Raw genomic sequence first — 17,189 nt, 5'->3', positions numbered from 1 at the left:
GCTGAGTAAAGAGTAGATGTCCAGAGTGGTGGCAGTGCCCATCTCCATGATATTTCATGTACAATTGGTGGCAGCAGAGGCTGTATACTTTGGTTCTGGTGGTTTTGTAAGGGATATCATGGAATGGAACTCAGGGAAGATGATGTCCTGTATAAAGGGGTACCTGCTACCTACACACTCCCAACCTAATCATCCACGGAGAAAAGTCTAGATTGTAAACAAAAGCGTTAACCTTCTACTCTGAGATCTGCCATTCTTCAGCTTCTCTGGGCTTCCATCTCTGTATGTGTCAAATGATGATTTGATATTAGATGATTCCAGAACTGCTTCCATATCTAAGACGTTATGCTTCTGTTAACCGGGACACTACGATCTACTCTCAGCATTCCTTGTGCAGATGATACTAATTTATCATTTCCGGCTGGACTTCTCCCCGTAACAAGAGTTACATTCTTCTACGCCAGGAGGGCTATCATCACTAAATGAGACTAAACACAAAGAAGAGAAAGCTGTTTCCACTTCCTGCTGTATTTGCAACTTCCCTACATAGGGCGGCCAAATATTTGCTATGTTTTCATTGCTATTTAACTCACACATCCACTCCACTGCCAAATATTCTTCTTTTATTAGCACTGGCGTACCTTCTAAAAGAATCAAACTTTTTATGACCACTCAGATTATACCCAAAGGCTAGAACTTTGATATCTGCTGTCTGTATGGACCTTTGAAATAATAAATTACCAGCACACTCCCATTTCCCTTCCTGCTCACCTCCAGTTCATCTGAAATAGGCTTAAACACCTGTTGCTCGTGTCATACCATCCTTTTCACTGAGTTTCCCTTTGTAGTACTATTATTTATCTTGTAACAACAAACAACATCGACAGCTAAGCTTTACGGCACGCTCACCAGCTGCTATTCTAACCGCTGTACCTATAGCATCTCATTAGATTCTCACATAATCCTATGAACAGATGAGATACAAAAGCACCTTGTGGTGATTGTTTGCTGGCATCTCCCATCTTGTCCTTCAAGCCATTCTTTCAACACCCATTTCAAAGTTATTGACCGGACTGTATCCCAAGCCTGTGACATACTTTCCCATATGCACTTTTGCCAGATTTAAACAAAACTTAATTCCCACAGTCCCACCCTTTAGCATACCTCTCCTATTATTTCCCATTTCACTTAACATGGGATAATTTCTCCTGTCCTTGCTTTTGCAAAACCTCATGTATTGTTCGTTTAATAATATTAACTTCATAGTCAATATCTTTTATGTTCTATTATCGTATTTGGTCTTACCCTGTACATTTAAAAACTTTTCAGACTACTTGCCTGCTCCTTGTAGAAACCTCAGACAACACGGAAAGCAAAGAGAAGAGAGTAAAATAGAGATTCTACTTATTTATCTCAGTCAACATTTTGGCATACATCCCTCTCATTTTTCCCATATATTTATGTAATTGAAACAATACAGTATAAAAATGCTTTCAGTCACAAAAATTATGTACAAATAATTTTTTCATTGCCTTATTTGTCAATATATAATATAGCTCTACTAGCTCTTCTGTATATGAGCTTTCTAAAAAACCATTTATATCGACCATTGTTTTTTGCCTACTCTCCTTACCATCATTCTCTATTTCCAATGAATCTGTTCAACAAGATTGTAATTGTTGCAATTGGGAAGGTCTAGATAGTTAGGGCATGCATCAAGAGTATTGTTTCAGACTCAAAAATACTTATCATTTAAAGATAGACAAGCACTTGCCTTCATCTCCATCATCCCCAAATGGGTAGAAGAGAGCCACAGCTAAGTTGATGAACACAGCCAGGTTGAAGGAGATGCTCCCCCAGAGAGAAATGTGCCTTGAGAACCAGAACAGGGCAGGATTACCTAGCGGGAAAGAAGTGCAGAGGAACAGGACAGAAAATGAATTTTGATTTCAACACAGGAGCCCTACTGAAATAACATTTTACTAAATGCATTTTTGTTAACTACCATAAAACTACGACTTATTTTAGAACATTTATAATCGATACCAAAAAGGAGTCTTCTATTTGATTCCTTCTTTCTCCTTTAGCCAGTTTACATCTAAGCCATTGTAGAAGGATGAGTAATTCTGCAATTGCTAAAGGTGGTCAGAAAATATGATTCTATATGAATTCTCTTTAATTTATCCCTAGAACAGATTATGGGGGAAGAGAGTTTAGCAGCCGCCTGGGGCACCTTTTAATGGAATGGTATACATTGCTGTGTAATTTAGTAATATTGATAAATTGTTCTCACTCTCGTGTCTCAAAGTAAAATAAACCCCCCCACCCCTTGCACAGATTTATCTCTGGTGAAAACTCCGAATCACAGTCACAGCTACCTGAAACTCTGAAACTTAACAGCACGGCATAGCATTGTTTACTGGGAACTAGTGATTTATAACACTAAGTTTTAAACCTTTAGGCTTCCCGAGAACTTGTTGGGTTTGCAACAGCAGAAGTAAATGAAAGATACAACAAAAACTACCAATAAGTGGGAGAGGCTTTGCTGAATAGTTTCAGAAACGGGATTCTGTATCTGTTGTCAGAAATGAATTAGCAGATGCATCTACTGAACACAACTGACATTTACATAAACCAAAACTCAGTTGTTTTCACCTCTCCTAAAGAACTGAACAGATACGTCATGCATATAAGTTTGACACGTGACTTATTCAAGTCTTGTCCATTCTCTAACTCTTAATAGCTTAACATCAGATTTAAAATATTGGAGTCAATTGAGGGGGAAAGACATCTCAATTTTCAAATGGAAATTTTAAGCTTTTCAAATTATGTTCTGTGAATTCCAATCTCAAGTCTGTTCCTTACTTATAAACTACACTTCCCTTCAGTACTTCTTGTTTTCCTTCTCTTGGAATGGAGCATTCCAGTACTGGAGTAGGCTATGATTAGCCATGGAATTTAGTTGACTAATGTGTCATAAATTGTAAACATCTGCATCTCCATCATTCCTGAATTAGGAGTCCTCATTTTAAAAAGCAGAATATTGAGACAAAATCAGAAGATGTTGATGCATACATTTGTAATAACAAATCCATCAAATGAATTAGATCCGTCTATAACCTGATCATAAGCTGCTTCCAAATTTTAAAAGTAAACTGCATGTTGGAAATTATTTTAAGATTTGTTTTTTTAAAAAATATTTATTTATTTATTTGGCCGCACCGGGTCTCAGTTGCGGCATGGCAGGTTATTTCAGTTGTGGCATGTGGGCTCCTTTAGTTGCTGCATGAGGGCTCTTAGTTGCAGCACGCAGGATCTAGTTCCCTGACCAGGGATTGAACCTGGGCCCCCTGCATTGGGAGGGCGGAGTCTTAACCACTGGACCACCAGGGAAGTCCCAAGATTTGTTTCTTGATAAATGACAAAACATTTATCTAAGAAAGCACAGATCCTACAAGCACTGGCTCATTATTCAATTTACTTTTTGTCAAGAACAAAAAGTATGTTTATCAAATTAAGTTTTCATATGTATTCTGGACACCCAAAATTTTCTCTGAATTCCATAAGGTTCTACATGGTAAAATGCTAAGGGAGAGTAATTTCTATATTTTTTCAAATATCCTGCTAAGAAGTGTGACGACGTGTGCTACAATCTTTATCTGAAGATGCTATGTCTCAAGCTCAACCAAGTTCAAACCACAATCACTGAAGTTCCTAGGAAACTAAAATGATGAAGCACTGTTGAGTAGAGGTATTGAGAACATATGCCTGCCTATCTGGAAAACCTTCCCAGAAGTCAGAAAAGACTTAATCAAAAGTTTTCCCCTATCAATTTTTGTTAAAAACTCATAATATTTCTCATCTGGGAAAATAAACTTTATTTTAAACTTGAAAATTTTTCAATTTTTTTGTAAACTTGTAATTTTATTTTTTCACTTTTTATTTTATATTGTACTTGATTAACAATGTTGTGTTAGTTTCAGGTGTTCAGCAAAGTGATTCAATTATCCATATACATGTATCTATTCTTTTCCAAATTCTTTCCCCATTTAGGTGGTTACATAATATTTCCAAATAGACTGGAGACCTGAGAAATAAGTAATGGTAACTGTATTATGGTAACTTTTAACTGTGACGTTGTAACCGTGCCCTATTTGAATGCAAGTGTCACACAATTTTTACTTTGATTTGCTGAGGTACAGATATGTTGAAAGATAGAATGACTCTCAGAAGAAAATATTAAACAATCTACTCAATCATAAGATCAGAAACACAAGAGGACAAAAGTGCTGGTGCCGATATCTCTCCACCCCGTTCACTGACTGTTAAGGCCGGTCAGGGCCTATTCATGCATTTCAAACTTGCAGCTGTTCCAAGGCTGAAACATACAGCTGCAATCTTGGATGTCATAATATTTATAAAACTATAGGATCAGCACTAAAAGATGATCTAATTAGTCAGAGTTTTCTGTTTTCCTTAAGCCACAGGTGTCCTGGCTTCAGCTGCAGACTGAGCTTACAATCTTAAGACTATAAACGATTTCAGTAACATCAGATGGCAAGAAATTAAGAACCAATTGAAACGAATACTGTCAGTTATCCCGAAGTACCAAGGTATCTAACATTATGCTCAAAATGAACCATTTCAGTTTACTGTACTTACTCCTGATTTTCTTCTGCCACTTCATCTCATTGTAGAGATCTTCCGTTTGCTGGAAAAAGTCATTCACTTTACTTCCTTGTTCATCCCTTTCCGTGGTATTGAACACCCGGAACTTGGATTCTCGCGTGAGGTATTCACATATATTGGGGACAGGAAACACTATTTGTTCCATTGTCCTATCATGCCGAACGATCTGAAAACATTAATTTGCATTTCTTTCAGGCTTTGGATGGTCTTAAACTATTTTCTGTTTTTAGCATGACTTTATTAATGATACTTTATGACTTCAGTTATGAAAAAATGTACCAACTTGAAGTATCTGAAATAGTCCTTTACATTTTTCTCTTTAAATGAGAGAAGTTAACTGGACTAATGTATTATAAGTATTATATTTTGTTATAAATAACAAAAGAAAATCTTTATTCTTTCTGGATTAGCATTAAACTCTTGCCACGCATTTTTATGTTCATGAAGTACATCAGAGAACTAAGAGGGGCTTAACTGGCAAGTGACTGGCTATGTAATCTTAAGCACAGTGCTTGGTATATTTTTAACCTGCTGTTAGCTTGTTCTTCCTAAAAAGGGCTGTTGGGGAACAAATGACATATACAACATGATGTGCCCTGAGTTCTACAGAGAAAAATGCTTTATGTCATTAAAATGTGGCAAGACATATTTTTGTAGGTATAACTTCCATTCAAGCATATACCCAGATGTGAACAGTCATTATTTTGTACTTCTCTTATTTGGTATTTGTAAGAATTTAACTTTAAACAACAACAACAACAGCGAAACCCAGGGTAAATGTTTTCATACAGCTTTCCTATGTCACAAGGGTTTGTGTAGACTAAGTCCCAAGCTTCATGTACTCTACCTAGCCCTCAAGAATGAATCACAGGGTTGGTTTAAGGCAAAAGAGTCATTCTATTTCCCTTTGACTGGTATGGTGAGGAGCAAATAGCCTAGCTCTGGGAAATGAGGCATAAGGAGAAATATCCTGGGGTTGCAAGGTGCTCCCAGGAAAGATTTTGCTTCCTGAAAAGGCAGAAAGCCACATGAGACAAATAAAATAACAACAAAAAATCAAATACACAACACAAAAGCTCTTTCTTGCTGTACCGTCTTTCTTCCTGCCTAGAACAGAAGGTGGTGATGATACTTAAAACTCTGGCAGCCATTCTGCCACCATGAAGTGACATATCACCAGCATAAAAAGGAAGACTTAGCAGAAGAGATGGAAAAGGTCTGAGTGTTTGAAGACATCACTGAGTCATTTAATCAATTATAGAACTACTGGTACCTCCAGACTTCCCATTATGCGGGATAATCAAACATTTTTATTGTTTAAAAAATTGTCAGTCTGGTATTCTTTTACTTGTAACTGAAGCTACCTTAAATGATATGTTATATACACAGACCACATACTAGAATACTATCATAAAACAAAGAAGACATTTGTAGTGGTAAATAAAATTCTTGAACATAGGCTAAAAAAATCAATTGTACAAAAGAAGAATTGGACCTCTTTGGTATGGTAAGCAACTATGTGTGGGGAAAAAAAGGTTTACTTGATCCAACAGTGTCAAACATTTTAAAAAAAACTCAGGGTGCATTTAAGAAATAATGTTCTGATTACTATAAGCCAAGCTTTTCAGCCCCTTTAGGACACATCATGTTTGATCTTGGTTGTTACATTTTACAAGGGGCATTGACAGACTGGAGGGATTACTGAAAGAGATGGGAATGCGTTAACTGTAAAAAGCCAAAAATGTATACTTTTTAAAATATACTTATTCAACAAATGCTTATTCAGTCCTTAGGCGAGGAGTCCTGGGAAATTCAAAGTGAAAAAACAACATGAATCCCTATCTATAAAAGCTTGTATTGCTTACTAATCACAATGGTTCTTCAAATGTTAGAGGTAAGCCTGTCGTGTTGACAGGGTAGCAAATATTCGGAACAGTAGGCAAACATAAAAGTGGGTTAGACTGCATGTTTTACCAAAAAATAACTTTCTAATTATTGGAGTTATTCCAAGTTGGATGTTTCCTCCTGAAGTGGTAAGATCACTATCACAGGAAGAATTTAAAGCAGAAACAGGATCCTTATAAAGCAATTCCTCCTTGGATAGGTGAACGGACTAGGTAACCCACAAGGTCCTTCCTATTTCCCAGGGTCTTTGAGTCTATAACATATAGACAAACTATTATTTTCAACAATACTCATTATTATGGTTAGGCTCCAAGAACAGTGTTCAGTTTTGGAAATAAAAGGATGATCAAGACTAGCTTCTGCCTCAAATAGGGAACAAGTTACCCAGAAGAAGCTAACAGTATTCCAACATGACACGTTAACAGAATGATCAAACTGCTGTGGGAGCATAGTGGGATGAAATTAATGAATGCCTGAAGGAAGGAGGGCATGAGGATTGGTCAAAGGGAAGAATTTAGATCATCAACTCAGACTACTCCTTTGAACCCTTAACTTCTATATCCAACTTAATGCATTCCTCAATGTCACCTCAAATTCAATTTATCCAAGAATCAACAAATGATCTTCCTGTACATTTTAACTGCCAAAGCTAGGATCTCCATGCATAACACCAATTTCTGTCCATTTATTCAAACCAGAAGCCCCAGGGGCATCCTTTTCCCCAGTATTTCCCTCACCTTACATGTGCAGTCCAACATCAAGCATCAAGCCGTTTACATGTGTATATGTGTGTGTGTGTCTGTTATAATATATGTGTGTCTATTCTCTCCAATCAAGTCATCTTCAGTACAACCATTTCTCCCTTTTCTATCTTCCTATTTCCTCTACCTGCATTCTTTGCCTCATTCCCTTTTCCAATCCCTTTTCCAAACAGCAACTTCAGTAATCTTTTGAAGAGAGTCATTCCCCTTCCTATGTTCTTTCACCTTCCCTTCATTTAATTCTACCTGAAATCCCACGCCCAAATTTTAGTAGGGAGAAACCTCTACTTATTCTTTTAATATATACTTTATGACAACCTTCTCTGTGAAATCCAACCTGAAATTCCCCAGGCACAGTTAATTACTATTTTCTCCAAATTTCGTTGGCCTTTATTATACATTTACTACACAGAATGACCTTCTCTATGTGTATGTAATTGGTAAAGAGTAAAGGCTCAGTAAACATTTACCAAATATATGTATTTACAGCTAAATCTCTCCTCACTGCTGGGAACCAATAGAAGTCCAACTTCAATAACAACCTCTGTCTCTCACACACAAGTATTAACCCAACCTCTACCTCTGGCCCACCTGCTATTCTACCTGCCCATTCTGTCTATCATTCCTGATAGCCTCTGCTAATCCCTGGCTTTGTACTTTGGCCTCTGGGACCTTCTGCAGAACCTTGGTGGTTTGATGATTTATTCGTATCAATTCCTCCGGCTTGCTGACTTCGCCAGCTTCCCAGTTCCTAAGCCCCTGATGCAGGGAGCAATGTTTTTGCTGCTGGTCCAGCTCACGCACTGCACTAAGTCAAGTCTACCACCAAAGCTATTGATGCTTATACACATGAGCGAGGGATTCATTTCGAGACACAAAGTAATGATTCTCATTATTGCAGAGGTTTGGCTACAGTAAACAAGAAGGTACAGTGACTATGTACCCTGCGAGTTAATAGCAGTGATGCCATCATGCACTCTGCTGAAAACTAAAACTACCTGCCAAAGTGAATGCATGTGTGAATGTAAATTACGAGTGACAGGCGTCAACTACTCTGCTCACTTCTGCCTGATTAGCTCTGCCAACCAGTGTCAAAATGATACCACAGCTAGTAAATGACAGCCAGATGGGTCTCACAACACAAAATGATTAAGGCCATGTTGACCCGCACCTCCTGAACTGCCACCAGCCCTTCAATAAGGTCTCATTTACGGGGGTGGGACTGAATCGCTGCAAAGTGAAATGGACATTGTTAAACCATTTCAAGCTCATGCTATCAATATGAAAACTCTACTAGTGCCTTCCGTTTTTCCCACCCTTCTGAATACTTTCTTACACAGAGATCTCTACTTTAATAAGCTTTCCATAGTTTTTAAAAAGAAACCATTTCTTGAATGATAATATCCACTGTAATAATCCTGTCTCTAAAATATCACTGCTCTGCAATGATTTCTTCCAGGACCAAAACAAAACAAACAAAAAAACAACCTTATTAATTATAAAAGACAATTTACATATATTTCTGGTCAAAAAATAAAGACAACTTTGAAAGAGGTGCACATGAATTTCTCACAAGTGACTGCTCACATCTCTTCTTTTGGTATATATACTTTTACAGTTTACATCACTCAACTCGACTTCGTTGTTCTAGGAAACAATCATGAAAATGGTCTGAAAGAGAAAGTAAACATATCTTTTCACAGTTGGTCCCATTCAAGAAACAATATAGATGGTTACCTCGATCTGTGCAGTGTGGTTGGCATAATACTTTAAGGCTTCATCTCCGTCATCTGGATCAGATCCTGGTTTGAGCATCTGCTGCAGGAGTTTGTTGTGGCGTGCCAACTAGAGGGGAAAAGAGGGAAGCAATGCGTTAGGACTGTTTTCTTCCCCTGTCCTGGGGACACACTTTGAAAATACTTTGTCCACTTTATACAAAGCTTCACAGTTCTGGGGCTAATGGCAATTAATTCCATTTCAGGAAAGCATGTCTACTTGAAAGGCATAAATAACAACGTCACTATAGCAATCTTACATTTTTATTTGGCGATATAGGTTCTTAGCATGAGAAGACTGTGTCTTGCCCAGAGTAGGTATTCACTTACTAATTGTTGACTAAATACACATCTTCAATAATGTATAATTGTGCCAGGAAGAAGAAAAGCCCACAGTGATATATAACGGATACTCGTAATAAATAACTTGATGAACACTGTGATAGTTCAGTGGTAGTGGTACCAATATAAATGGAAGCTTCTTACAGACACATAAATAGGTATCTATGTTTCCTACAGCATCTAATCAACGCTCTACAATTAGCACTTTGTACTAAAATCCTATGCTTCTACATGTTCATATGTCAGTATTGGTGCTTTATGAGTACAGATCTCAGTTTTATTGTAATTGAAACCGAACATTTAAAACACAAAAATTTCACCATAAATTATCTTAACCTGCTGTTGATAGAAGTAATCTTTCTCACTTGAATGTCTATGGCATTTGTTGGTCAGTTCTCTCACTTTGTAGATAACGAATACCTATTGCCTTCAGATATCTCTTTTATGGTTTTCTTGAACAATCTCTAAAACCCCATAACGTCTTTAACCTTTCAGATTTTCTATTAAGCCTCAAGTTCCCTGAGGGCTTCTAGTAACAAAGAATCTGCCATATAATTCTTTTATTGCTAGTACCATTCCTATCTCCTACTCTGTGCCAGGTACTATCCTAAACATTTAAGTACGTGAACACATTTCATCCTAGTAAGAAATCCTGGGGTAAGCACTCTTATCCTCATTTTACAGATAGAAAAACTGAGGCACAGAGCACTTAAGGAAATTGCCTGTGAGAATGCAGCTTTCCAGCTAATAACAGAACCAGTACTGAACCCAAGCTGTATGGTTGCAGAGTCAATACTCTTATCAACGTTAAAGAGCAATAAATAAGTCTTTGTATTTACTCGTGAAATGTTACTGTTAATTGTAAGTATACAGAATGGAGATAAATTTTAAACAATAATCCAGAACCTATAAAACTAAAAGTAAATAAACAGCATCCTTGTTAGTGATGATTTGATAAGTTATTCATTCCATTGATGTTGCTCAGTTTTGAAACTATTATTTTAGAATAGGCTTTCAGGGATATTTATAAATCACTCAAGAAAGCCATTTCCTGTTTTATATTTACATTTTATTTTTGACTGAAATGTGAATTATACAGATTTTATTACAAACCACAGTCATAAAACTTGTTGTGACTTGTAGGTGTTTCTAAAAATCTAAATGAGTTTCAAAGGATAAAACTATGGTAATCATTTAGGCACATTAGCATATGTTTTAAGAAACGGCCAGTTCTTGAAAGCACGGACTGGCATGATTTGTGTACGGATTGGATCTGGGGCATGAGAGAAAGAGAGGAGTTCAGGGTGACTCCCAAATTATTGAGCAACTGAAAGTTTAGAAATGCCACTTACTAAGGGAAAATGCAGGAGGAGCATATTCAGGGGGCGAGTATCTGGACTTTGGTTTTAGACACATGAAGCTTTAGACGTCATCTAAAGGGAGATGGCGAGCAGGTTGTTGATGTTTGTCAGGAATTCTGGGCAGAGGCTGGGGCTGGAGCTAAATGTCAGGGGTCATCGGTATATGATTGATATTTGAAACCATGAACCTTAGTGAGATCACCTAAAGTAAGCTTAGACAGAGAAAGGAGATCTAAGGAACTCTGACAGAGGCTAGAACGATGAGCGGTATTAGCAAAGCAGACTGAGAAAGTTGGGCCAGTGAAGTAGGAGCAAAACCAGTGAAATCAGGTGTCCTGGCAGTCAAATGAAGGAAGAACTTTAAAAAATGGAGGCTGCAATCGTCTGCATCAAATCAGATGAGGACTGAGAAGTGGTCACTTGTTTACCAACTTGGAGGTCATGGTAACCTTGACAACAGCAGGTCAGGCAATGGTGGGCACCAACGCCTAGCTGTAGTGAGTTTAAATAAGAATGAAAGGAGCAGAAGTACAAATGATGAGTGTAGGCAGATCTTGAAGAGCGTTGCTCTAAGGGGGGAGGCAAGATATAGGGTGGTAGCTAGAGAAAGGGACAGGGTAAAAGGGAGGATTTTTTTTAAGATGGCAATTACAGCGTCATGTTTGTTTGAGAGAGATGGAACATTTGCTAAAGCAATGTCTTGACTAGGTGAGAATGCAATGATTTTGTATAGAAATGGAAGAACTTGCCTCAGATAGAAACAAGTCCAGCCACAGTGACAGCAGAGAATACGGGTGGGCAGTTGTGGTGGATACACAGAGTAGTTCTTTTCTGGTTACTTTTATTTTCTCAGTGGAGTAAAAAGCTGACAAGGAGGAGAGAGGTTTGGGAATTTGAGGAAGAGAAGGTATGGAACAGTCGGCTAGGGAAAGTGAATGGACTTGGAAAATGGGATTGTCGGGAAACCCCAAGGGTCCCCCTTCTGCTATGGTCAAAGTGAGGGCAATAAGCATCTCTGTGTTTTTCTCCCTTGATGTTTATTTGTCAGGGTCCAGACATGGAGTAAGCAGAGTTGTAATCAATGAGATTGTGGTTTTGCTGGGTGAGGTCAACAACGTACAAGAAACAGAGAGAGGTGGAATTTAAGAGTCTATGCAAGGAATGTATATGGGACCATGGAATCCAAGCTGAATAAGGAAGGAAAGGAAGTCAGGAGGGACAATGAAAAGGTGACAGGATCAACGAATTGTAGCTTCTAACGTGGTTTTAAAATGTGTTGGGAGTTAGGTGGGAGAAGGAAGTCCTAGTTAGGGAGGGCTAGTCAGAGTGAGATACTCGGAATGGAGCTTACTGACAGGGTGCAGGGAGCAGTGATCAGCAAGGACCAGGTTTCAGAAGTTTCTATCATCTCATTGCTTCTCACACCTCCACACCACCCTGGTCCCAGTCACCATCTCCTCTTGCCTGAAATTCTGCAATAGCCTCGTACCTGGTCTCCTGGCTCTACCCTTGTCTTCCGGAGTCGCCTTAACCCAGGAGCTGGTGTCATCTTTTTGATCAGGTGATGCCTCTTTCCTGCCCCAAACCCTCGGGTGGCTGTCACCTCATTTAGAGCCAGAACCCCGTCCTCACCGTGGCCAAGAAGGACGACAGAATCTGGCCCCGCTCCCTTTCTGGATCCTCTCCTGCTACCCTCCCCACAGTCCCAGCCCCACTGGGCTCCTGCCTGTTCCTTCAACCCGAGAATCACGTTCCCATCTCAGGGATTTCACAGTTGCGGTTCCCTTGGCCTGGATTCTCTACCTCTGGATCCCTGCATGGCTTTCTCCCTAACCCTACTTCAGGACTCCTTCCAAATACTGTCTTAGCAATAACCATGCTTTCAGAGACCAACTCCCTCACCTTCCCCAAAACATCTAACTCCATTTCCTGCTTTATTTTTCTCCATGGCACACACTACAACATACCATATTTTATCATTGATCTATTAGTTATCTCCCCCCTGAAGAAAGTAAGCGTATGCTCTTAGAGGACATGGGTTTTCATCTGGTTTGTTCACTGCTGTTCACTGTTCCAAGGCTTAGAACAGTGTCTGGCACATATTAGATGCTCAATACATACTTGTTTAATCGACTGAATGTAAGTCTTTCAATCTTAAATTATGGAGAGCTTCCCAAGGTGAGACATTAATTTGAATAATTTCTTTTAAATTTATTTATTAAAACATTTTATTTCTTTTTCCTTCTCTTTTTTCTTTTTCAACTGATGTATAGTTAATTTACAATGTTGTGTTAGTTTCAAGTGTACAACAAAGAGACTGTTAATATGTGTGTGTATATATTATATATGTATATATATATATTCTTTTTCAGATTCTTTTCCATCGTAAGTTATTACAAGATATTGAGTAGAGTTCCCTGTGCTATGCAGTAGGTCCCTGTTGTTTATCTGTTTTATATATAGTAGTTGTATCTGTTAATCCCAATCTCCTCATTTATCGCCCCCCCCACCACCCCCTTTGGTAACCATAAGTTTGTTTTCTATGTCTGAGTCTATCTTTGTTTTGTAAATAAATTCATTTGTAAAAAAAAAAAAAAAGCTTTTACCTCTTTATGGTCACTTTACAGTGTCAAAATTGCTATAATTATTTTAAGAAACCACTAATGCTATTTTATGTGATATAATTCATAGTACAAATCTATACAAATACTTTTCATTTCATCCTGCTCAACAGAAACATGACAGGGCCTCTCTCTTTCCTTCAGGCTTAATGAAATGATCCTACATTTGTCTTGGTGGATTGCAGATAAGGGGCACTCTAAAAGGCATTTTAAAAAATGCCTAGGCCTCCCTTCACATGTTCAAACATTTAAAATAATATTTTCATTCATGATTATATGAGCAATCTATACAAATCTTGGAAAATTTGAAATATATAATTTTTTTAAATAAAAAAAAATAGAAGTAATTGTACCATTTTTTTCTACCTGGATGTCTTTTATATTCTTTGTAACTGATGGCCTTTCCTGACTAACGTCACCTAGTGTCTTTTTCCTTGTTCTGTGTTCAGATAGTGCCCTGTACATATCTAGATAGTATAATTTCTCATACTGTATCTTAGTAACTATTATGACTCTCCAACAGGCTGTGACATGCTTGAGGAAAAGTGCCTGGTCTTACTCACCTCTACATTCTCAGAGTCAAAAACAGAACTTGGTACATCAAATTGATAAAAATAAATATTTGTCGAATCAGTAAAGAAATGGGTTAATTAATGACATTCATTATGCACTTAAGTGAGCAAGTACCCATAAATCTCAGTAAATTATCTCTCTGTTTTCTCCTTGATAAAAGAGAAAGGCCAAAGAAATCTGATTAGATATCAGATGATGATAAGATTCCCAGTGTTTACAGAAATAAAATATTTTAATATTTTTTCTTGTCTCATAGTTATTCATGTACTTATATCCCTTCTGCTAGATTGTAAGCTATTTGGAGAGGAAGGGACTGGATACTCAAAAAATGCTGAATTGAATTGAACCCTTTATGAAGCAAGGATAGCATTCCTATTATACAGACAAAATACAAAAGAAGTAGAGTATCTCACTGATTCTGAAATGTGTGAAAATGACTGGTATCAGTATAGAGCTCTCTTGGTCCAAATTTAGAGTTTACTAAAAAGCACAGTACAAATTCTCAGAGATCAATTAACATATGCCCAACTGTTTTTTAAAGAAAGATTTAGTCCACTATTTATGCAATTCTATAAAAACTATCATGTAGAATGGCCACACTGCCAACCAGAGATATCAGTTTTTCCTTAGAGATGGGGTCTTCACTCTGGCCACATTTTGTCCGCTATACCTGCCATGTACCTTTTTATATGACATAAAAAAAGAAAAACAACCCCAGCACCCAAAGATGCAATGGCATCATTTAGTATTACATGCTTTGGAAACTAAAGGTGAAAACACTTGATAAGTTTCTGGACAAGTATAGCACATCTGTCGAGAGCCATCATAGTAAGAAATCTAATTTAAATCCTAATGAAAAACTGGAAAACAGCTAATTAAAATAATCAAGGATAGCCATATGACAATATCCAACTGTACTTGACAGAGACCCTTACCACAGTACTCGAAATCAGCTGATGTCACAACACAACATAGTCTGGAAAACCAACCAGCAATCAGTATTAGTAATAATGAGACTCTGAACATGGGCAACAGTACTGAAGGCCAAAAGGGATAATGTCATAGGTGGGAAATCTCTGGGTTCTAGAAAAACTTGTAATCCGCAACGATCTTTGTAAGGCAAAATAGCAATTGTTTTATATATGATGTGGGTTTACATTTGTCATCCCTGCTTAGGAAGGGATGCCAAAATGATTTTACCAATAAACAACTCTCATTAGCTCATTATTACAAACAGAAAAACTAGCCCCGAGATAATTTGTTGTCTATCATAACAGAAAAAATTTAAAGCAAAATGCAATGTAATCATGGGCAGATATATGCACATATATAAGTCAGGAAGGGATCGAAAGCTTTGGTGGACAGTCAGCCTTATAAAACAGTAAAGACATCCCTATGAAGCAAAGGACTACCAAGAAGGGCTAGCGATTCTTTCACTATATGTTGAAAAGAAAAGTGAAAATCATGTACCTCATTATTAATTATGACATATTTGTAATTTAGTTAAATACATACACAACACTGAATAGAAATTAACATATGTATATGTATATACACATACTTATGTATATACACACACCTTATACATAAACACATATAACCTACAGCAGCGTCTTTGACTAACATTGTTCCGTTTTTAAAATCCAAGACTGGGGAATAAAGATGACAGACTTGGGCTTTTCATTTTTAGCAGCATCCCTTATTAAACGATTTCACATTTGTCTTCTTATCATTAGGATTTTAGTGTTCATTTCAGTTTGGGTCCAAGTAAGGTTGGAGTAAAAAAACCAAGCAATTGCACTTGAACATTATTCAACGATAATTATTCTTTGGAACCTCTCATCTGTGAACTTTTTCATGTAAGCTCCACTTTTATTAATTGGTAAAACTGACATGGCTACCAGCTTTCCAAAGATCACAAAGTGAGCCACAGCCTGAAGTCAGAATAATTACCTTTATCTGCTTAGGTTTGGTACACTGCTTTTATACCAAACACTCTTCTTGTTTGAAGCAGAGAGAAATCAGCAAAAGAGGATATAAACTATTATATATAATAGTTTATATTATATAAATAGTTTATATTATATAAATAGTTTATATTATATATATATAAAATATATATAAATATATAAACTATATTCTAACAGGCTTAAAATACACAAGTCTTGTATTTTCAAGACATCTATTTTTCTCTGATTTTCTGATTCTGTTATGTGCAAAGCATAGAACTATTGTGGGAATATAGAGATAAGTAGACACTTTCTTCTTTCAAGCAACCTACTTTCTAGTTGGAGGAATTAAAACAACTACAGAAATGTAATTAAAAGAGGGAAAACAAGGGCAGAAATACAAGGAGTCACATTTGGTTGGTGGTACTAGGAAAGGAGTCATGTAAGAAATGCATCCGATAAAGGTTTTAAAGAATAGAGAAAATGATAAAGGGGAAGGAGGATGGCATGAGGAAGCCATTCTAATGTAGAGAGGGATCTGCCTGAACCAAGTCATAGAGGATGGATAGCAGGAGATGGGACTAGAATTTGGAGTCACACTAAATGCCCATGTGAGGAGTCTGAATAGAGACTACTTCTGTGGGTTGAATTGTGTCCACCAAAAAGATAACATTCAATTTCTAACCCCCAGGACCTGTGAAACGGACCTTATTTGGAAATAAGGTCTTTGCAGGTATAATGAAATCAAGATGAGGTCATACTGGATATTGGTGGGTCCTAATCCAATGACTAGTGCCCTTATAAGAAGAAGGAAATTTGGATACACACACACACACACACACACACACACACACACACACACACACACACGGAGAATGCCAACTGATGACAGGAGAGATGGGAGTGATACAAGCCAAGGAATACCAAGGATTGCCAGCAACCACCAGAAACTAAGATGAAGCAGGGAAGGATCCTATCCTAGAGCATTCAGAGAGAGCTTGGCCCTGCCAACACTTTTTAGTTTGCTTTTCTGCCAACACTTTGATTTAGAACTTCTAGCCCCCAAAACTGTGAGAGAATAAAAACCTGCTGTTTTAAGCTATCAAGTTTGTGGTAATTTGTTACAGCAGCCCGAGGAAGCTGTCTTAGTCTGTTCAGGCTGTGCTAACAAAAATATCATAGACTGGGTGACTTATAAACATAACTTATTTCT

At 37.5% G+C, this 17,189-nt stretch overlaps 1 protein-coding gene across 3 annotated transcripts in view; it reads right to left on the bottom strand.

Annotated features, from left to right (window-relative positions):
* ITPR2 (inositol 1,4,5-trisphosphate receptor type 2) overlaps positions 1 to 17,189 on the bottom strand; it is a 527,231-nt gene that overhangs the window by 102,338 nt on the left and 407,704 nt on the right. For all 3 annotated transcript variants that reach the window (XM_079936794.1, XM_079936796.1, XM_079936795.1), the window contains 3 exons: positions 9,093 to 9,200; positions 4,663 to 4,855; positions 1,775 to 1,900 (listed from right to left, as the gene is read on the bottom strand). In XM_079936794.1, the coding sequence (XP_079792920.1) occupies positions 1,775 to 1,900; positions 4,663 to 4,855; positions 9,093 to 9,200 (427 nt within the window). The remainder of the gene's footprint in view (positions 1 to 1,774; positions 1,901 to 4,662; positions 4,856 to 9,092; positions 9,201 to 17,189) is intronic.

Source organism: Stenella coeruleoalba (genome assembly GCF_951394435.1).
Source record: "Stenella coeruleoalba genome assembly, chromosome: 11".
NCBI lineage: Eukaryota > Metazoa > Chordata > Mammalia > Artiodactyla > Delphinidae > Stenella > Stenella coeruleoalba.
The sequence above is the reverse complement of the archived record's forward strand: the minus strand, read 5'-3'. Positions and strand labels throughout refer to the sequence as shown.